Below are 22,866 nucleotides of genomic sequence, written 5' to 3'. Positions count from 1 at the left end.
GCTGAAGGCGTCCCTCTGTGCCCGACTGACCGGCCACGATTGGGCTGACCAGCTGCCTTGGGTCCTCCTCGGCAATCGTACGGCCCCAAAGGCTGAGCTGGGCACATCCTCGGCCGAGCTCGTCTACGGTTCGCCCCTGCGGGTACCAGGTGACATCCTCCCTTCCGCCCCCGCTTTGCCGCCGCCCGTCACGTCGGTGTTGGGTTCCCTCTGGGCACGGGTGGGTTCTCTGGCTCCAGTCCCGACCTCCAGGCACGGAAGCACGGCAGTCCACATCCCGTCGGACTTGCGGGACTGCGATTTCGTGTTCCTTCGGAAAGATTCCCACCGCCCCCCTCTTCGGCCGGTTTACCAGGGCCCATTCCAGGTGCTTAAAAGAGGGGCTGTCACCTTCACCTTGCAGGTGGGCAATCGCCAGGAGCTCGTTTCGGTATCCCGGCTCAAGCCGGCCCATTTGGACCAGGACCTCCCTGTGTCGATGGCCCAGCCTCCGCGCAGGGGCCGGCCTGTGGCCGCCCCACTGGTCCCGCCAGCGGCGCCTTGTTTGCCACCTCTCGGCCCCCCGCCGCCTATGGTTGGGCCCGGGCCGCCGTTCCCGATCAAGCGCTCTCCGTCGCCTACGCCCTCCGCTTCCGTGCCCACTCCATCGCCTCTGGCGGCGGCGCCCTCCCCGCCTCCCGTCACGTTCCCCCCTCCGTACGCGTTCCGGGAGGGAGGTCCGGGCGCCCGTGTGGTATAGTTTCCAGGGTTCTGGGGGGGGGTCATGTAGGGACATACGGATTGGCGGGGGGGTCTCGAACCCTCGGTTGGGCTAACGGGTCACGTGGTGCGGGAGCGCGAGGTATAGTTGTGTCTGGCGCCAAACTGGAGAGATGAGATTAGATTATATTAGCTAGTTAAGTAGTGTGTGTCCAAAGTAAGTGCATTGCGTCTTGTCACGGTTTTTACCAAGAATAAAGTCTTTTTGATAACATCGCTCGTTTTGGACTCACTACACTAGTCCCATTACAGAAAGGATGTGGAGGCTTTGGAAAGGGTGGAGAGGAGGTTTACCAGACTGATGCCTGGATTACAGGGCTTTAACTACAGGATAAAGATGGACAGCATGATTTTTTTTTCTGTGGGAGGTTGAGGGGAGACCTGGTAGAAGTATATAAATGTTATGAGAGGCGTAGATAGGGTAGACAGTCAGAACCTATCTCCCAGGGTGGAAATGTCAAATTCTAGAGGACGTAGCTTTAAGGTGAGAGGGGCAAGTATTTTTACACAGGGGGTGTCACAAAATGCTGGAGTAACTCAGCAGGTCAGGCAGCATCTAGGAGAGAGGGAATGGGTGACGTTTCAGACTGAAGAAGGGTCTCGACCCGAAACGTCACCCATTCCCTCTCTCCTAGATGCTGCCTGACCTGCTGAGTTACTCCAGCATTTTGTGAATAAATACCTTCGATTTGTACCAGCATCTGCAGTTATTTTCCTACACTTTTTTTACACAGAGGGTGGTGAGTGCCTGGAATGAGCTGCCAGGGGTGGTGGTGGAAACAGATACGATAGTGGTGTCTATGATAAGTGTATTTAAGAAACCTTGGGTCTCCAGACCCTTGAGACCCTACATGGATATGCATGGAACGGAGGGATATGGATCAGGTGCAGGCAGATAAGAGTTTGTGTTGGCGTCATGGTCGAACGGATATTGCGGGCTGAAGGGCCTGTTCCTGTGCTGTACTGTTCTATGTTCTATATTCTTTGTTCTGTTCTCTGTGCCTTTGTTCTATGTTCTACGTGCTAGGTTCTATGTTCCCACAACTGGGTCTCAAGAGGCGATTGCAGTAATGTCTCAGGTTTCCCCTGCCGATGGTATTTGTGCTGAATATGTTTTTGAGCTGATATTTCAAGGACAGACACTGCAACTGTTCCGTGTGCTAAAAACACGATCACCATCAGAGTCAAGTGGGTAAATTGAAAGCCGGTGTCTGGTGATGAGAGAATATTCGATAAAGGGTGGGTGGTGGATCATGTGCAGATGTGCTTTATTTTTCAGCAGCAGCCTCAGCATAGTACAGGGTCAACATCTGGCAGAGGCAGCAGCAGCAGGACTGGGCGGGATCTCCTCTGACGTGGAGCGGGGGGGACTGAACCAGAAGGAGGTGATGAACACATTGACTGCAGTGATCACCAGAATCAAGCCCGTCACAATGTTATTTAGCAGATGTACCCTGAAATCAAAGAGAACAGAACTTTGAAACAGGTACAAAACATAAAACAGTGCAGAGAGTCTGAACAGACACTAGACAATAGACAATAGGTGCAGGAGTAGGCCATTCGGCACTTCGAGCCAGCACCGCCATTCAATGTGATCATGGCTGATCATTCTCAATCAGTACCCGGTTCCTGCCTTCTCCCCACACCCCCTGACTCCGCTATCCTTAAGAGCTCTATCCAGCTCTCTCTTGAATGCATTCAGAGAATTGGCCTCCACTGCCTTCTGAGGCAGAGAATTCCACAGATTCACAACTCTCTGACTGTAAAAGTTTTTCCTCATCTCCGTTCTAAATGGCCTACCCCTTATTCTTAAACTGTGGCCCCTGGTTCTGGACTCCCCCAACATTGGGAACATGTTTCCTGCCTCTAACGTGTCCAACCCCTTCATAATCTTATACGTTTCGATAAGATCTCCTCTCATCCTTCTAAATTCCAGTGTATACAAGCCTAGCCGCTCCAGTCTTTCAACATATGACAGTCCCGCCATTCCGGCAATTAACCTGGTAAACCTACGCTGCACGCCCTCAGGGCCTCGACCCGAAACGTCACCCATTCCTTCTCTCCAGAGATGCTGCCTGTCCCGCCGAGTTACTCCAGGATTTTGTGTCTATCTTTGGTATAGAACAGTGCAGCACAGGAACAGGCCCCCCAGCCCCCAATGCCTGTGCCAAACATGATGCGGAGTCCAACTCTTACCTGCCTGCACATAATCCATATCCCTCCATATCCACGTGCCTATCCCAAAGTCTCTTAAATGCCACTATCGTATCGTGTTCCAGGCACCCACCACCCTCTGTGTAAAAGAACTTGCCCCGCACAGCGCCCTCAAACGTTGCCGCTCCATCACGGGCACAGGCCTCTCTCCGTCAAATGCGTCTACACCAGGCGCTGCCTCGGGAAGGCGGCATCTATCATCGAGGACCCGTACCATCTGGGCAGTGCCCTCCCCACTGCTGCCGTCAGGCAGGAGGTACAGAAGCCTGAGGTCCCACTGTATAATAATGTATGTTCCCCTACATAGTCCTATCTACAAATGACATGGCCAATTGTGAAACCCAAATCAGGATCTAACCTCCCCAATAAATAAATATATAAATACAAAAATAAGTTGTTAGATAAATAAATAAATGAATAATGCAGTACTTAATTTAATCAAGATCAACAAAAGTGGTCTTAATTGGCTAAGCACTGAGGTGCCAGAACAGTTAACAGAGTCACTGGAAATATTAATCTTCAGCATCTAATTTATGTCGACAGCTTCTCTATCAGGTTCATTTAGTAAATAATTAGATTTTCCGTACAATGCAGAGGACATCTAGTGTGTCCACTTGCAACGTTCCATGTTCGGGGCTCCATTAAGACAGCAATAGTTTTACTAACACCTTGGAGTGAGGCGGCTGCTCGACCCTGAGACTGCGGTTTATAAGGTCATAAGGAATAGGAGTAGAATTAGGCCATTTGGCCCATCAAGCCTACTCCGCCATTCAATCATGGCTGATCTATCTCTCCCTCCTAACCCCATTCTCCTGCCTTCTCCCCATAACCTCTGACACCCGTACTAATCAAGAATCTATCTACCTCTGCTTTAAAAATATCCACTGACTTGGCCTCCACAGCCTTCTGTGGCAAAGAATTCCACAGATCCACCACCCTCTTGTTGGATATACTGTAGCTCTTCGGGCTAACGGAATCAAGGGATATGGGGAGAAAGCAGGAACGGGGAACTGATTTTGGATGATCAGTCATGATCATATTGAATGGCGGTGTTGGCTCGAAGGGCCGAATGGCCTACTCCTGCACCTATTTTCTGTGTTTCTATGTTTCAACCTGTCCACACATAGTACATGTTACATCTTTGGTATGAAGTCCAACTGCTACTTATGGAACCCATTGAGTCAATGGGAGCTGCTGTGAAAGTCTTAATAGTGAAGTTAAAAGTTATTTCCTAATGTTTTTCGATGGCCTGTGTTTTAATGGATTAAAGTGAGAGGGGCAAGATTTAATAGGCAACATTTTCACACAGAGGGAAATGGGAATGAGTGTTGGAGGAGGTAGTTGAGGCGGATAGGAAATGGTTTAGAAAGATTTGCCAAAAGGTTTGCTAAACACTGGAAAATGGGACTAGCTTAGATGTGGCATCTTGGTTGTCATGAAGAGTTGGGCTGAAGGGTGTGTTCCTGTGTTGCATGACTCTTTAAGGTTCAATGTCCACAGTGGGGTGGATGGGAAGAAAAAGAGTAAATATCTGAAACAGTAACCTGACCACAAATGTTATTTTTAGTATTTAAAGGTTTTAAGCTGTTTTTCAATTGCACCACTTCCACGTGAACAAATACTTCAGTATGATAGGACTCTTCATAGAACAGAAACGGGTCTTTCAGCACACAATGTCTGTGCTGAACATGATGCCACGTTAAGCCGTCTCCTCTGCCTGCACGTGATCAACATCGCTCCATTCCCTGCATGTCCACGTGCCAATCTGCAAGGCTCTTAAACACCACCATCGTATCTGCCTCCACCACTACCCCTGGCAGTACATTCCAGGCACCCACCACGCTCCGTGTAAAAAAAAACATGCCCCGCACATCTTTAAACTTTGTCCCTCTCAGCCTAACGATGCCGCATGTAGTCCAAATGTGATGATCTAGATTTGGTGTAGGGACACAGGTGGCTGGGTTTGTCGATGAGGCCGGCATTCATTGCAATTTTGTTTTAACGTCATTGCAAAAGCTCACGGTGATTTGATTTGAGTCGGGTGTTACTAGCCCGGGATATTTTATGAATATTCACGCGATGTGGCTGCTATGGACAAGTTGCCCTCGCGGTTCATTTACCCAAAGCAACCCAAAGTGGGCATCACGGTGGCACAGCGGTAGAGTTGCTGCCTCACAGCGCCAGAGATCCGGGTTAGGTCCTAACTATGGGTGCTGTCTGTACAGAGTTTGTACGTTCTCCCCGTGATCTGCATGGGTTTTCTATGGTTTCCCTCCCACACTCAGGTTTGTAGGTTAACTGGCTTGGTATAAATGTAAATTGTCCCTAGTGTGCGGAGGATAGCGTTTTTTTTTTAAACCAAAAATATTTATTCAAATATTAAAATAATATATACAATACATTAAAACCAAACCAGAACCCACCACCAGAATACTATACAAACAAATATACCAATTGAAACTATTATACAATTATATTACAATCCCCATCCAGGATACATCCAATCCCCCCGCGGTGCCCAGCGGTCCCGGAAATCCTCCAGGGTGCCCGTGGACAGCACGTGGTCCCTCTCCAACACCACCCGGGCATGGACGTAACCCCGGAAAAGGGGTAGGATAGCGTTAGATTTATAGATTTAGAGATACAGCGCGGAAACAGGCCCTTCGGCCCACCGAGTCCGCGCCGCCCAGCGATCCCCGCACATTAACACTATCCTACACACACTAGGGACAATTTTTACGTTTAACCCAGTCAATTAACCTACATACCTGTCCGTCTTTGGAGTGTGGGAGGAGACCGAAGATCTCGGAGAAAACCCACGCAGGTCACGGGGAGAACGTACAAACTCCGTACAGACGGCGCCCGTAGTCAGGATCGAACCTGAGTCTCCGGCGCTGCATTCGCTGTAAGGCAGCAACTCTACTGCTGCGCCACCGTGCCGCTCGTTAGTGTGCCGGGATCGCAAGTCGGCGCGGACTCGGTGGGCCGAAGAGCCTGCTTCCGCACTGTATCTCTAAATTAAACTAAACTCTGTCCCCACACTCTGATTCAGCTTCGCAAGTGACCGTCACGGCCTCAGGTTAAATCTCAACACAAGAAACACAAAGTGAAAGATGAGACAAAGCTTCAGGAAACAAGCCATTTATATGCGGCAGGAACCAATATACCTGTCACTGAGCCTGCGTTCTGGATCATCGCATTCTATGTTCTTTGATCCTTTATAAATTAACAGGGCTGCGACAATCAACTGAAGTATGATGGAGATGCACTGTAAAAGAGCAAATGTTAGCATTAGACAAAACAGCGGTATACAATGCTGCAAACTGCCCATCATATTGTTGGGCAGTTTACTAACCCATCTCAATGTAAACAGACTTTTATCACCGACACGTACCCAAATTTAATGCAAGGTACTTGAAACTTTATTAAATTGTATTGTTTCAAAATGTTCCTTGCATTTCTCTCTGCTTTTCGCAAGCAGTTTAAGAGGAAATAAATTGTTTAATTCATGTCGGGATAGTTTAAAAAAAATGTTCATTCAGATATAGAACAGCCAAACTGTTCTGTACCAAACTTCTTAGTGCATGAACTCTACAGAGACTACCTGACCTTATATTAATAGGACCAAATTAAATTTTATTAAAAATCTTTCCTTGGCATGTAGGTGATTCCAACATCCACTATTTAGAATAAATTATTTTACAAGAGGGCAGCACGGTGGCACAGCGGTGGAAACGCTTATAAACGCTTGCAGCGCCGGAGACCCGGGTTCGATCCTGACTACAGGTGCTGTCTGCACGGAGTTTGTACGGTCACCTCGTGACCTGCGTGGGTTTTCTCCGGGTGCTCCGGTTTCCTCCCACACTCCAAAGACGTCTCGGTTTTGTGGGTTAATTGGCTTGGTGCAATTGTAAAAATTGTCCCTAGTGTGTGTAGGATAGTGTTAGTGTTCGGGGCCAGAGGTATTAAGGATCTCGGAGGCGGAATAGACCTGATCTCATCTAGATTTGGGACATGTTGGTAGGTGTGGGCAAGTTGGACTGAAGGGCCAATTTCCACACTGTATAGGGTAGGAAACATCCTTTCCCCAGATTTTCATAAAACACCGTGTCCTCTGAGGCCAGATTTACACTGGATCAGCGACATAGTTTGTGATTTGAATCTGTACTTTTCTATGTTGTGGTATTATATTTATTGGTCGCAGTTGCATAATCAAAACACTGCATTACGTTCTATTGTCACAGTGCCTTACAGCACGGAAACAGGCCCTTCGGCCCACCTTGTCCATGTCAACTCATTTGACATGCATTTGGCCTATATCCCTCTAAACTCTTCCTACCCATCTCTCTATCCAAATGTCTTTAAAGTCATAATTGTGTCTGTTTAGGTAGCTTCCTATCATTATATGCAATTGTTCCGAAAGAAGCCATCTTAATAGCATCATAAAATTAAAGGCAAAGATAGACACAGAGAGCTGGAGTAACTCAGCGGGTCAGGCACATCTCTGGAGAAAAGGAATAGGTGATGTTTCGGGTCAAGACCCATCTTCAGACTCTGACTTTCTTCAGACTTCAGGGTCTCGACCCGAAACATAACCTATTCCTTTTCTCCAGAGATGCTGTCTGACCCACTGAGTTACTCCAGCTTTCTACGTCCATCTTTGGTTTAAACCAGCATCTGCAGCTCTTTCCTACACGTGAGATGAAAGGCGTTTTGGGTACACACCAGCAGAACCATCAGGAAATAGTAAAACCGAATGGCTGGACCTTGTTCCATGAGATGCTTGAGTTGTGAGGCATTTGCAGTAAACAAGGCTATGTCCAGAAAGCCCTGGGCTATAGTCTTAGTCCTGGCATATGTGTTGATATTCCTGATGACCTGGAACAGAAAGCTCAATATAAACACAGTGCTCCATCTCCAAATTCGAGCCAGCCATTCAATATGATCATGGTTTAAGAATAAGGGGTAGGCCATTTAGAATGGAGATGAGGAAAAACTTTTTCAGTCAGAGAGTTGTGAATCTGTGGAATTCTCTGCCTCAGAAGGCAGTGGAGGCCAATTCTCTGAATGCATTCAAGAGAGAGCTTGATAGAGCTCTTAAGGATCAAGTCAAGTCAAGTCAAGTTAAGTTTATTTGTCACATGTACATACACGATGTGCAGTGAAATGAAAGTGGCAATGCCTGCAGATTGTGCACAAAAAAGAATTACAGTTACAGCATATAAATAAAGTTAATAAAGTTAATACAGAGAAGACAAAATTTAGTCCCTGGAGTTATAAAAGTTAACATTCCTGATGGCCTGTGGGAAGAAACTCCGTCTCTTCCTCTCCGTTTTCACAGCGTGACAGCGGAGGCGTTTGCCTGACCGTAGCATCTGGAACAGTCCGTTACTGGGGTGGCAGGGGTCCCTCATAATCTTACTTGCTCTGGATCTGCACCTCCTGATGTATAGGTCCTGCAGGGGGGCGAGTGTAGTTCCCATGGTGCGTTCTGCCGATAGCGGAGTCAGGGGGTATGGGGAGAAGGCAGGAACAGGGTACTGATTGAGAATGATCAGCCATGATCACATTGAATGGCGGTGCTGGCTCGAAGGGCCGAATGGCCTACTCCTGCACCTATTGTCTATTGTCTATTGACATTAGCTATTACAAGAGGAACACCTCAACATTTATTGTAATCAAATTACTTAAGCCATGATTTTTCATTCAAAGTTGGCTAAACTTTCCACTTTGTTTATGGTCCGCAGTAATACAGAAGCAGAAGTTTGCAGCTTTGAAATCTGTAAATTTTGGTGGACATTGTTTCATTCGGAAGCAAGATTAACCATTCATAACACACGGATTATAATTGTTAAATTTGACATTACGAATCTTCCGTGTAAATAAAGGAACGTGTAGGAATGCCGAATGTCCAGGCCATTTTACTCACAGGGCTGTGTGTGGAAAACCTCTGAATATGTTGGTACGTGACACAGACGTGGCAGTGTGAGGGGTTGAGAACTCTTTAGGCCATCACAACGTTCTCTCGTTCATGATTGCAGGTGTACATTTGGCAGGTCTGCATTTTACCCTCATTGAAGCATTGGTACTAACTATGTGAATATTCTGGGGTCAGATTAATTGACATATTTTGGTCTGTCTTGTCATTGGAGGGCAGTTTAACAATCGTTCATATACTTGGAAAGAAGACTCGGTTGAGACCAGTAATGTTCTCAGTAACGCTGTCCTTGGTATAGTTGCAACATCTTTGCGCTCAAGCCTAGCAACTCTCTGCGCCCTGGTCCCAGAAGTGGATCTGCAATCATTCATTACAATCGCTCCACTCTTTTAAACCTCTACTCCAACAGCAGCATTTCTTACTCTAACAATGCTCTTCTCAATCTTCTCATTAGAAGTTATTCCCTCTATCATGTATCTGTACACTGTGGACGGTTTGATTGTAATAATAGAGTCATAGTCTTACAGTGTGGAATCAGGCCCTTTGGCCCAACTTGCCCACACCGACCAACATGTCCCATCTACACTAGTTCCACCTGCCTGCACTTGGCCCATATCCCTCTAAACCTATCTTATGTGCCTGTCGAAACGTTTCTTAAATGTTGCGACAGTAATCGTGTATAGTCTTTACACTGACTGGATAGCTTGCAACAATAAAGCTTTTCACTGTTCCTCGGTGCACATGACAATAAACTCAACTAAACTAAATAATTGTGATAGAGTGTTCAATTTCCAATTGTTGTTAGATCTAGCTTTATGTGCTGGGAGAATTATGCTTGTAACAATAAAGGAAACATTTGGAAATGTTACAAATGGCCGATATTCAATATTCACACAGGCCAGCGGTAATGCAGAAAATAAAGCATTAAGCTAGAAAGACTGCAGAGAAGATTCAAAAGTATATTGCCCGGCTCAAGAGCTTGAGATATAAGAGAGGTTTTTATTACGTAGTGTAAGAGGCTGAGGGGGTGATCTTATCGTGGTATCATGTGGGAAATAGATAGGGTGAATGCACAAGGTCTTTACTGCAGAGTAGGTGAATCAAGAACTCGAGGACATCGGTTTAAGGTGTGAAGAGACAGATTTAATAGGAACCTGAGGGGCAACATTTTCACACAGAGGGTGGTGGGTGTATGGAACAAGCTGCCGGAGGTGGTAATTGAGGCAGAAACTGTAACACCATTTAAAAGACAGATACAAATCTACCAATCAAACCCTGCTCACTTGTATCCACCTATCACTTTGCCTGCAGCTTTCACCTCCCTACTACAGTCTGAAGGGCCCCCACCTGAAACGTCACCTATCCATGTTCTCCAGAGATGCTGCCTGACCCACTGAGGGACTCCAACACTTTGTGTCTTTTTATGTATTAACCCGCATCTGCAGTTCTTTGTGACACAGCAATATTCTTGTCAAGAGAGAGCTAGATTTAGCTCTTAGGGCTAACGGAATCAAGGGATATGGGGGGAAAAAAGCAGGAATGGGGTACTGATCATATTGAATGGCCTACTCCTACACCTATTTCCTATGTTTTTCTTCAGCTGACGTTTGCTGAGTGTACACGCATAATTCGCAAACGAACAGTTAAAGGAAAGGAAACGTACAATCTGTTTTGCCCGCATCATGTACACTGTTGTTTTGGTTTATTTCGGCTCTGCAGGATCTGCGGCGTGCTGCCAATTGCCTTGGGTCAGACCACACACAGAGGGCATCTCCAGCACCAGATTAAGTAAGTGCACCAGGCCAATGAAACATGTAAAGACCTTTCAGTTCTGATCTACGTTGCAATGTGTAAAGGTTCCTTTGTGCAGCAAGAGGATCACTAGTTACTGGAAGCAAATGTATCAGAAAATGTGCAGGACTTAACATATCACAGAGTGCACAAGCAGAGTGCATCATTACCATCACAACGTGCCTGTGTGACTGTAATGATGAACAACTGGGACAAATGCATCACTGGATTTAAACTGCGTTTCCCCCCACAACCATCAGGCTATTGAATGCTACAAACACCAACTATGCTTCAAACTCTCTCGGTCGCACGAGGGGCTTCAGCCTTTTGTTTTGCACTTAATATTGGAGGTTTTTATTCAATCAAATCTTTTTCTAACTTTGTTTATTACGTTAACAATGCAGTACTATGTTTACAGACCCGTTGCAAGTAAGAACTTTGTTGTTCAGTTTTGATACAAATGACAATTAAGCTTGACTCTTGATCCTTGAACCTGGTGCCTTCAATGTTTCAACGGCACTTTATTGGCGCATGTACCTCGGCAGAGTGACATTTCTTTTTTGCATACAGTTCAGTAAAAAACCTTACTATGCCAAGGCACAATCATACTCAAGTACAAAGAGTGTAAGAGGAGTAGATTGCACTGAGACTGTATGCAAGAGTGACCATGTTTCCAGCAACAACTTGCACCCTTCAAGTTCAGAGTTGTTAAAGATGTAGAATCTTGACTTGGTCATGAGGTTGAGGACATGGATAGATGATGTTTTGGGTAGGAACCCCTACCTACTTGGCTACTTGTAACTTTATTGCTATATTCCTTTCAAAAACTCTGTCAGAGATAGTTTTATATTTATTCATTAACCAAAAGATAAAAATCACAGGTGCTGAAATTAAAGTAGAAGTTACAATAGATACAATAGATACAATAGATACAACAGACAATAGGTGCAGGAGTAGGCCATTCGGCCCTTCAAGCCAGCACCACCATTCAATGTGATCATGGCTGATCATTCTCAATCAGTACCCCGTTCCTGCCTTCTCCCCATACCCCCTGACTCCGCTATCCTTAAGAGCTCTATCTAGTTCTTTCTAGAATGCATTCAGAGACTTGGCCTTCACTGCCTTCTGAGGCAATGAATTCCACAGATTCACAACTCTCTGACTGAAAAAGTTTTTCCTCATCTCCGTTCTAAATGGCCTACCCCTTATTCTTAAACTGTGGCCCCTGGTTCTGGACTCCCCCAACATTGGGAACATGTTTCCTGCCTCTAACGTGACCAACCCGTTAATAATCTTATACGTTTTGATAAGATCCCCTCTCATCCTTCTAAATTCCAGTGTATACAAGCCTAGCCGCTCCATTTTTTCAACATACGACAGTCCCGACATTCCTGGAATTTACCTAGTTGTTAAGTTCTGGGAGTCTTTTGGGGACAGGACAGCTCATGATCAGAGACCTGTCATTAGAGAGGGGATGTGCATGACTATTGCAGAGAAGGGGAAGGGGTGATGGTTTGATCATGGGGTGGACACCAGGAGTATTCAGATGACATTGATGGTGATGCTGTACCTGAGTGGCGAAGACATGGTAACCATTTAGAGGATGTGGAAATAGAAGACAATGAGTGAGAAGAGAAGCAAAACAAAACTTACTATGCAACCATGAGGTGCCGATCTAGGGGCGGCACAGCGGCGCAGTGGGTAGAGCTGTTGTCCTCACAGCGCCAGAGACTAGGGTTCGATCCTCACCTTAGTGCTATTTATGTGTGGATTCTGCATGTTCTCCCTGTGACCGCGTGGGTTTCCTCCTGATGCTCCGATTTCCCCCCACATCCCGTAGACGTGCGGGTTTGTAGGTTAGTTGGTCCTCTGTAAATTGCCCCGAGTGTGTTGGGAATGGATAAGAAAGTGAGATAACATAGAACTAGTGTGAACGGATGATCGATGGTCAGTGTGGACTCGGTGGGACAGAGGGCCTGTTTCCATGCTGTATCGTCCAATTAAAGCTAAGCACCTTCTGGAAATGTGAAATATAAAGAAAATGCAGGAAACACACAGCCGGCGAGGTTGTAGCGTATTTATTTGTTTGCTGGGGTATACGGATGTTATTGACTTTGCCAGTATTTATTGTTCATTCCTAATTGTCCCTGTACAGGGAAACCTCTGGACACCTCCAGATTCAGGGACAATTTCTTCCCAGCTGTTGTCAGGCAACTGAATCATCCCATCACAACCAGATAACAGTCCTGAACTACTATCTACCTCATTGGTGACCCTCGGACTATCTTTGACTGGGCTTTGCTGGCTTTACCTTGCACTAAACGTTATTCCCTTATCATGTGTCAAGCCACTGTAAGTGGCTCGATTGTCATTATATATGGTCTTTCCACGGACTGGTTAGCAACAACAATCTTTTCACTGTTCCTCGGTACACCTGACAATAAAAACTAAACTGAACTGAGGAAGCAGCTGTTAATCATGTTGCTAGGACTGGAGTTACACGTATTCTAAATCTGATCAATGGTCCAATGCACATGTAACTTGAGATCAATAAAATGCCGTGCTTATAAAACGGCATCTAAATGTAAAACTATCATTTTTAACATTGCCTAAAATTGATTTTAAAGGACAGAGAGCTTAATTGCACTGTTCCACAAACATTTGAAAAATATTTTAGCATCGGGACTGGCCTATAAGATTTTGCATGGGGCAGTGATAAATGTAAACAAAATGATCAGAATTAAAGGGCGCTCTTTTAGAAAGGTGGTGAGGATTTTAGATTTAGAGATACAGCGCAGAAACAGGCCCTTCGGCCCACCGGGTCCGCGCCGCCCAGCGATCCCCGCACACTAACACTATCCTACACCCACTAGGGACAATTTTTACATTTGCCCAGCCAATTAACCTACAAACCTGTACGTCTTTGGAGTGTGGGAGGAAACGGAAGATCTCGGAGAAAACCCACGCAGGTCACGGGGAGAACGTACAAACTCCGTACAGACGGCGCCCGTAGTCAGGATCGAACCGGAGTCTCCGGCGCTGCATTCGCTGTAAGGCAGCAACTCTACCGCTGCGCCACCGTGCCGCCTAGGAACTTCTTTAGTCAGTGGGTAGGTCATCTGTGGAACTCATTGCCACAGAGTGCTGTGGAGACCAAGTCAGTGGATATTTTAAGGCAGAGATAGACAAATTCTTGATGAGAACGGGTGTCAAGCGGTCTGGGGAGAAGGCAGGAAAATGGGATTAGGATGCAGAGATCAGCCATGATCGAATGGCGGAGCGGACTCGATGGGCCAAATGGCCTAATTCTGCTCCTATAACTTGTGAACTTGTGCTAGTGAACTCGCTGGTCGGTGCGAACTCGGTGGGCCCAAAGGGCCAGTTTCCGCACTGTATCTCTCTAAATTAAACAGTTTCAGCCTCTCAATCCATTGTTAAAGTCAGTGAAGTCGTGTCACTCTGTAACCACAGACCAAGTTCTTTCTGGGTTTAAATTACATAATTAATCATAATCAAATGACAAGACTTCCAGAAAGACATTCCTATGAGCAGCTGAGTGAGCAGATATCAGTTGCACGAAACAGGATTTGACAACTAATTATTACATCTACAGTTATACACATTGTAGGATTTCCACAGAGTGGTAGAGTTTGGTTCCAGTTTGTTAAGTATGATAACTCCAATATTTCTTACACTGACAGTACTCGTCTGTCAAAGGTAAGAAGTCTATCCATCATCTTTAATAAAAACCAATTTCAAATGATACCATTCCATTTTTGTCCTTTGGCACCAAAGCTTCACTCAGGCTTTCGAGCTTTGTACAAAAAGAAAAATCATCAACACTTTCAGAAAGTTGTCAGTGATGGGAACGTGAGCTGAAAGATGTGGCGTTTTATTTTAAAGACAATTTCATTCCAGTTATTAATGTCAGAGCTGTGCAACACAGCAACAGTCACAACCTGCCAAGCTTATTTCATGAGATACAGATGCAAGGAACTGCAGATGCTGGAATCTTGTGCAGAAAACACAAAGTGCTGGAGCAACTCAACAGATCAGGCAGCGTCTCTGGAGAACATGGATAGGTGATGTTTCACAGAGTGCTGGAGTAACTCAGCGGGTCAGGCAGCATCTCTGGAGAACATGGATAGGTGACGTTTCTCAGAGTGCTGGAGTAACTCAGCGGGTCAGGCAGCATCTCTGGAGAACATGGATAGGTGACGTTTCGGGTTGAAACCCTTCTTCAGACATGAGATTATGAGATACAGATGTTGCTCTCAAAAGCAGCATTTAAAGTTCAACACTAAAACATTAGTAATTTGTATGCTAATAGTTTCTCCCAGATTAGTTTAGTTTAGTTTTAGTTTGGTATAGTGATACAGCATGGAAACAGGCCCTTCGGCCCACTGAGTCTGTGCCGACCAGCGATCCCCATACAGTAGGGACAATTTACAATTTTACCAAAGCCAAATTAACTTACAAAACCTGTACGTTGTGGGAGATTGGGAGAAAACCAGAGCACCCGGCGAAAACCCACATGGTCAAGGGGAGAACGTATAAACTCTGTACCCACAGCACCCGTAGTTAGGATTGAACCCGGGTCTCTGCCGCTGTAAGGGCTCGAAGGGCCGAATGGCCTCCTCCTGCACCTATTGTCTATTGTCTATTGTAACGCAGCAACTCTACTGCTGCGCCACTGTGCTGTTGATAAATCTTATGAGTTTAATCTTATGAGTTTAAAGGAAAACGGCAATTCAAAGATGTCAGACCTCCTGCTCCATGATTATGCTGCCATACTCAACACGCACTCACTCCACTCCACGCTTCTGCTTTTGTTTTCCAGATTATGTTTCCAAATCCCCTTGATTCTGAGTATCCCAAAATATGATTAAAAAAAATAAAATTCTTAATGTTGGCATCAGGTGCAAGTTCAATAAATATTTGGGCAGCAAATTGAGTTGACACTGTACCCAATCCCTGGGATAACAAGGGCCGCATTAGACAAGGCAGTCAACTCTGCCTCGTCTCAGCAGATATGGGAACCTCCTTCAGAGGGTTCAGTAATGGAAACATTGCAAAATGCCAAGCAATTGGTTACTTTTGATAAATCCTATTTGCTTCCATTGCCTGAGAGGATTTGATAATAGTTTAGTCGGAACCAAATGCCCGATAGCAATTAATAAATGTTGTCCTGTCAGGTCCAGAGTCAATATTCTCCTGGGTTTCCATTTCCAGTTATTTTGAGCATCTCACTCTTTGCAGTCAAGGCCATTCTTTTACTGTCTAATGTCTGATTAAACAGTCGCACCATCCTAAGTGTAGCATTACACTTCAGAATTCATGCTACTTTCTGTCGATGGAGACACAGACAACTACAGATGCTGGAATCTTGAGCAAGAAGCAAAGCATTTATACACAGAAGGGACAGGTTTGGAGGGATATGGGCCAAACGCAGGCAGGTGGGACTAGTGTAGGTGGGACATGTTGGCCTGCGTGGGCATGTTGGGCCGAAGGGCCTGTTTCCACACTGTATCACTCTGATTACTAAGAGCCATGACCTGTAATACCATCTGACCATTCCCTCCATCACTGCAACCTGACCCATTGAGTTTCTCCATCACCTTGTGTTTTGCCCCCATCTTATGTCAAGCTGTTTAATACGTTATCACAGCACCAGCATCTACACAACAATGTGGCCAACCCCCATAGAAGGTTGGTTCTGTCTACAGTAGGATAACTCAGTTGAGCTAATGACTGCCCAAGTAGCAATTGCTCACCAATAACCTCCCTACCAATGTGCTGTTTAGTGTTTGCAAGGGCCATTTGGACTTAAAACTTATTCCCAGGTGTCAAAGGAGAGTGACTGTCCCATTATCAACCCGCCATTAGGGCAGTGCACCATCAAATGACCGCGGTAAAACTCAAGTCAGTCATCAGCAGGAAAACACTCCAATGACTGGCAAGGTCCTTCACAAAAAGAAAGATGTGGAGAGGATGTTTCCACCAGTGGGAGAGTCCAGGGCCAGAGGGCATAGCCGCACATTAAGAGGACACATCTTTAGGAAGGAGATAAGGAGGAATTTCTTTACTCACGGGGTGGTGAGTCTGTGGAATTCACTGCCACAGACGGCTGTGGAGGCCAAGTCATTGGATATTTTTAAGACGGAGATTGACAGATTCTTGATTCGTAAGGATGTCAGGAGTTATGGGGAGAAGGCAGGAGAATGGGGTTGAAAGATAGATCAGCCATGATTGAATGGCGGAGTAGACTTGATGGGCCGATTGGCCTAATCCTTTTCACCAAGCGACACAGTGGCGCAGCGGTAGTGCTGCTGCCTCACAGCGCCAGAGACCCAGATTCCACCCTGACCATGGGTGCTGTCAATGTGCAGTTCGCACGTCTCCCTCTGACCATGTGGGTTTTCTCCAGATGCTCTGGTTTCCTCCCACACTCTAAAGATATGCAGGTTTGTAGGTTAATTAGCTTTTGCAAAGACAAAATCCCTAGTGTGTGGGATGTAAACTTGGGACAACATTAGTGTGATCGGGTGATCATTGCTCGGGACCAAGGGCCCCCCCTGACATCAGTCTGAAGAAGGGTCTCGGCCCGAAACATCACCCAATCAGAACTGCTCATTTTAATTGGTGAAGAGAAAAAAAGCACTGGACAAGCTAGAAGCAGGGGAAAAAAATGTTCCCGATGTTGGGGGAGTCCAGAACCAGGGGCCACAGTTGAAAAATAAAGGGGAGGCCATTTAAAACTGGGTGCTCTAGTTTCCTCCCACATCCCAAATATGTGCGACTATCTGAAGGCTAATTGCCCCTGGTGTTTAGGGAGTGGATGAGAAAGTGGGATAACTTGGAACCAGTGTGAATGGGTGATCGATGGTCAATGTGGACCTGGTGGGTGAAGGGCCTGTTTCCATGCTGTATCTCTAAAACCTGGAAGGGCAATCAATAAATTAACTAGCGCTTCAAACTGCACCTTTTCATTGATATCAATGTGAACTAATCCAACCTTTTGTCTCCTTCCCACCTTTAGCCTTTGTTACTTACTCCACCCATCGGCCAACCAACCCCCCCCCCCTCACCTACATCCACCTATCACCAGTCTGAAGAAGGGTCTCGCCCCAAATCGTCACCCACTTTTTCCCTCCAGAGATGCTGCCAGTCCCGCTGAGTTACTCCAGCTTTCTGTGTCTATCTTCCACCTATCACATGCCAAGCTTTGTCCCGTTCCCACCTCCCTTTCCCAGCTTCCTTCCCCCTACTACAATCAGTCTGAAGAAAGGCCTCGACCGGAAATGTCGCCTGTCCATTCCCTCCACATCTGATGCCTGACCCGTTGAGTTCCTCCAGCAGTTTGTACTGTGCGACTGAATAATCAACAATTAATACTGTAAAGGCATTATAATTAGAAACCTATCAAGAAAAAAAGTGACTCATAAATGTCCCCAGTTTCAACCAGCTGGTTGTTTGCAAGGGATGGCTGCGATTAAAATGTTAAACTTCTAAAGTCTTAAGAAAGGCACTGTCGATAGACACAAAATGCCAAAGTGACTCAGGGGACAGGCAGCATCTCTGGAGAGAAGGAATGGGTGACGTTTCGGGTTGAGACCCTTCTTCAGACGGTTGGTTGGCAAGGCATGAGACCGGCAGTACCAGGTTAGTCAGGCTAGACCCTCTCCACAAGGACACGCTGATCTTAATGTGATGGCATTATACCTGATTGCTCACCTGTAGATACGACATGATATGATACAATAGAACTGTATTTATCCCAGGAGGGAAATTGTTCTGCCAGCAGTCATAAAACACAACAAGATACATGAAACATGAAATGAAAGTGATGAGTGGAAAGTCCAGGATTGGGGATGTGCAAAGATTGGGGCGGGGAAGGGGAGTCAGTCTAACCCCACGACAGAAGGGGGAGGGGTTGTACAGTTTGATAGCCACAGGGAAGAAGGATCTCCTGTGGCGTTCTGTGCTGCATCTTGGTGGAACCAGTCTGTTGCTGAAGGTGCTCCTCAGGTTGACCAGTGTGTCATGGAGGGGGTGAACTGTATTATCCAGGATGCGCCACGGTTTGAGGAGCATCCTCCCCTCCAAGACCACCTCCCATGAATCCAACTCCACCCCCAGGACGGAGCCAGCCTTCCTGATGAGTTTGTTAAGTCTGTTGGTGTCCGCGGCTTTCGCCCTGCTACCCCAGCACATGACAGCAAAGAAGATGGCACTGGCTACCACCAATGGGATCAGGTGGACCTTGAAAGGTTTCAGCATCTCAGGTACCCAGTCAGTCAGTCAGTACCTCAATCCCATCTACCCGTCACCCTCAGCAAACAGAACTCTACCAACATCAGTCCAAAGTTTCAACTAACTCAGCATCCACAACTGTGTAGGAAGGAACTGCAGATGCTGGTTTATACCGAAGGTAGACACAAAATGCTGGAGTAACTCAGCGGGTCAGGCAGCATCTCTGGAGAAAAGGAATAGGTGACGTTTCGGGTCGGGACCCTTCTTCAGAACATCCACAACTGCTGGGAGGAAATGCTGCCTGGATTAATGGGGTATTAGCCACCAGGAGAAGTTGAACAGACTTAGATTGTTTTCTCTGAATGTGGAAAGGTTGAAGAAAGTCCTGATTTCAAAAGACCAATGGATCCCAAGGTTGGACTGGGTTTCTGCGTTGACATTGCATGTTGCCTGAAGGGTAACAACTCACGCCTTGATTTGGACAGGTATATGGATGGGAAAGGTGCCGAGGGATATGGGCCTTTGAGTTTTGCTCAAGGTTCCAGCATCAGCAGATCCCTGCATCTCCTGACTAGCTATTTTCTTGATTACTCACAGGGAGAAATATATCCTTTTTTCAAAATTAAATAACTAGTTGAATGATCATGAAAAACCTCGCAGTCATCCGTGTAATTTTATGAAAGTATAATGGTATTTTCCTGTGTTGCATGCTAATTTACTTTTTGCAAAAATAGGGCACAGATTGTAAGAGGACATCCAGAAATCCATAGCTCAAGCACTTATGGCATTAAAATATAGATTACATTCCCTGTGTGCGTGGAGGTGCATCCAATTGTTTTGTTTGCTTTGCTGCTTGGAGCTGGAGGAATGAGAGGCAGCTTCCCCCCCTGAGCCACACTCCTGATCCTGACCTCATCTGCACACAGTGTGACCAATTCCCCCAAACACGCACAGCAGCCGCTCAGAAACAAGTTCAGCATTGAATTCTGAGGTTCCATTTACAATCTGCACCAGATTTTGACACAGAACCACACACACACTCACACACTCACACACTCACACACTCACACACACACACACACCACACACTCACACACACACACACACCACACACACACACACACACCACACACCACACACACCACACACCACACACACACACTCACAAACTCTCACACACACACACACACACACACACTCACAAACTCACACACACACACACACACACACACACACACACACACTCACACACTCACACACACACACACCACACACACCACACACACACCACACACACACACTCACACACTCACCACACACCCACACACACCACACACACACTCACAAACTCTCACACACACACACACACACACTCACAAACTCACACACACACACACACACACTCACAAACTCACACACACACACACACACACACACACACCACACACACACACTCACAAACACACACTCACACACACACACACACACACACACACACACACACCACACACACACCACACACCACACACACTAACACACACTCACTCACTCACTCACTCTGTGGGCATCAGAAGCTCATAGACATTGAAGCAAAAGACAGAATTAGAAATATAGAAAAATAGGTGCAGGGGTCGACCATTCGGCCCTTCGAGCCAGCACCGACATTCAATTTAATCATGGCTGATCATCCAAAATCAGTACCCCGTTCCTGCTTTCTCCCCGTATCCCTTGATTCCCTTAGCCCTGAGAGCTAAATCTATCTCTCTCTTGAAAACATCCTGTGAATCGGCCTCCACTGCCTTCTGTGGCAGAGAATTCCACAGATTCACAACTCTCTGGGTGAAAAGGTTTTTTTCTCACCTCAGTCCTAAATGGCCTACCCTTTATTCTTAAACTATGACCCCTGGTTCTGGACTCCCCCAACATTGGGAACATTTTTCCTGCATGAAACAAATTCCATAAAACAAATGAACGGATCAGAACAAGTTAACTTCCCGCTCTGCTTAAATTCCGATAAGCCTCGTGCTTATGGTGCTGAGTCTGAATTTGTCCATAAGCAGCTTCCCCTTCTATTAGGAGAGGATTCAGATCAGAGATTTGCCTCTGGTGCTTTGAGTGGCAGGGTTCAATGTCTGTGATAACCCATCTGTATTTACTTGCACATTTTCATGCAGAACCGACACCAATTTCTACCTCCATTTCATAAACATCCATCTCAATATCACGCATTTGGATATGTCACACTCTGAAAATGCAACTTTGGGTCTCTGTTCTATTTTGTAACCTATTAAAGGTGTGCCATGCTCCACAGAAGCAGCTCGGAATACTGTTTCTCCAACCCAGTTACGACATTTACTCACATTGATGCTTCCTACTTCATTGGGGTTGGCCTGCAGGAGCGGCTCCTCATCAGTTGATACATCACTCTCATCCTGCGCGGAATTATGATACATGTTTCTCCAAATCAGAGTACTCATCCTGTTCTTATGAATAAAATTCCCATCAGAAAGCCATAAGGAAGCGTGAGGTTTAATGAATGCTCAATCAGTTTCCAGTATCGCTGGCTGTTTCATAACCGGTTGGTAACAGCAGGGATAACATTGCTTTCTGACGTATCCATTCCAGGATATGTTAACCCACACTTGCTGGGCATTGTACCAGGTGTCAATGCCCTGTCATTCTCGTACCCTCTGTATCCACCACATTGTCCACTTTCTCTTTCACGCCGCGCCTGAATAACAGCTCCAGGCTGCTGATTCATGCAAGTCATTCAAAGCTTTTAGCTGCCTCTTCCATTTTTACTTTTGTTCATTGCTTTACCCTGAACATTACTGGGCGGTATTTTACATATTTAGTAGTCATAAAATGTAGAACAGCACAGCACAGGAACGGGCCCTTCAGCCCACAATGACTGTGCCGAACATGATGCCAGGTTAAGCACAAAATGCTGGAGTAACTCAGCGGGTCAGGCAGCATCTGTGGAGAACTTGGATAGGTGGCGTTTCACAGGGTGCTGGAGTAACTCAGCTGGTCAGGCAGCATCTCTGGAGAACATGGATCGGTGATGTTTCACAGAGTGCTGGAGTAACTCAGCGGGTCAGGCAGCATCTCTGGAGAACATGGATAGGTGATGTTTCGGGTCAGGACCATTCTTCAGACCTGGTGACATTTTGGCTCCCGACCTGAAACGTCACCCGTCCTTTTTCTCCAGAGCGTAGGATAGTGCTCGTGTACGGGGATTGCTGGTCGGTGCAGACTTAGTGGACCGCTGGGGTTACCTCCATGCCAGAAACATCATGTTCTCCAGAGATGCTGCCTGACCCGCTGAGTTACTCCAGTACTTTGTGCCAATATTTGCCAATAAACCAGCATCTGCAGTTCCTTGCTTCTACATGATGCCAGATTTTTACTTGGTATCCTGAAGGTCTCATCTGCCTGTACATGACCCATATCCCTCTGTTCCCTACACGTATGTGTGCCTATCTAAAAGCCTCTTAAACACCCACTATTGCATCTGCCTCCACCACCACCCCTGGCAGCGCATTCCAGGCCCCCACCACCCTCTGTGTAAAATAACTTGCATATAAGGTCCATTAAACTTTCCCCCCTCTCACCTTGTAGCTACGCTCTCTAGTATTTGACGTTTCCACCCTGGGATGTGGTGATGAATCCACCGATCATGATCAGTTGTGCGAGTTAGAAACATTGAAAGTAGGTGCAGGAGGAGGCCATTCGGCCCTTTGAGCCAGTACCGCCATTCATTGTGATCATGGCTGATCATCCTTGTGTTATTATCCTTGTGTGTGGCAACATCTATGAGCCTGGGGCTGACCCTTGGCATTACCTCAGTACGCATCCCCTTCCTCTGCCGTATTAGTTGCTGCTTGAAGGATCTTGTAGCTTCTAGTTTC

The 22,866-nt window shown here is 46.3% G+C and overlaps 1 protein-coding gene across 1 annotated transcript; it reads right to left on the bottom strand.

Moving 5' to 3' along the window:
* Positions 1-2,062: 2,062 nt before the first annotated feature.
* On the bottom strand, positions 2,063-21,408 carry LOC144594691 (ninjurin-1-like). The gene is made up of 4 exons (XM_078401534.1): positions 21,316-21,408; positions 7,699-7,851; positions 6,141-6,241; positions 2,063-2,213 (listed from the first exon to the last, which is right to left on the bottom strand). The coding sequence occupies exons 1-4, from the start codon at positions 21,406-21,408 to the stop codon at positions 2,063-2,065; spliced, it is 498 nt and encodes a 165-aa protein (XP_078257660.1).
* Positions 21,409-22,866: the final 1,458 nt, after the last annotated feature.

Source organism: Rhinoraja longicauda, chromosome 6 (genome assembly GCF_053455715.1).
Source record: "Rhinoraja longicauda isolate Sanriku21f chromosome 6, sRhiLon1.1, whole genome shotgun sequence".
Lineage (NCBI taxonomy): Eukaryota > Metazoa > Chordata > Chondrichthyes > Rajiformes > Arhynchobatidae > Rhinoraja > Rhinoraja longicauda.
This window is presented reverse-complemented; position numbering and strand designations above follow the sequence as displayed.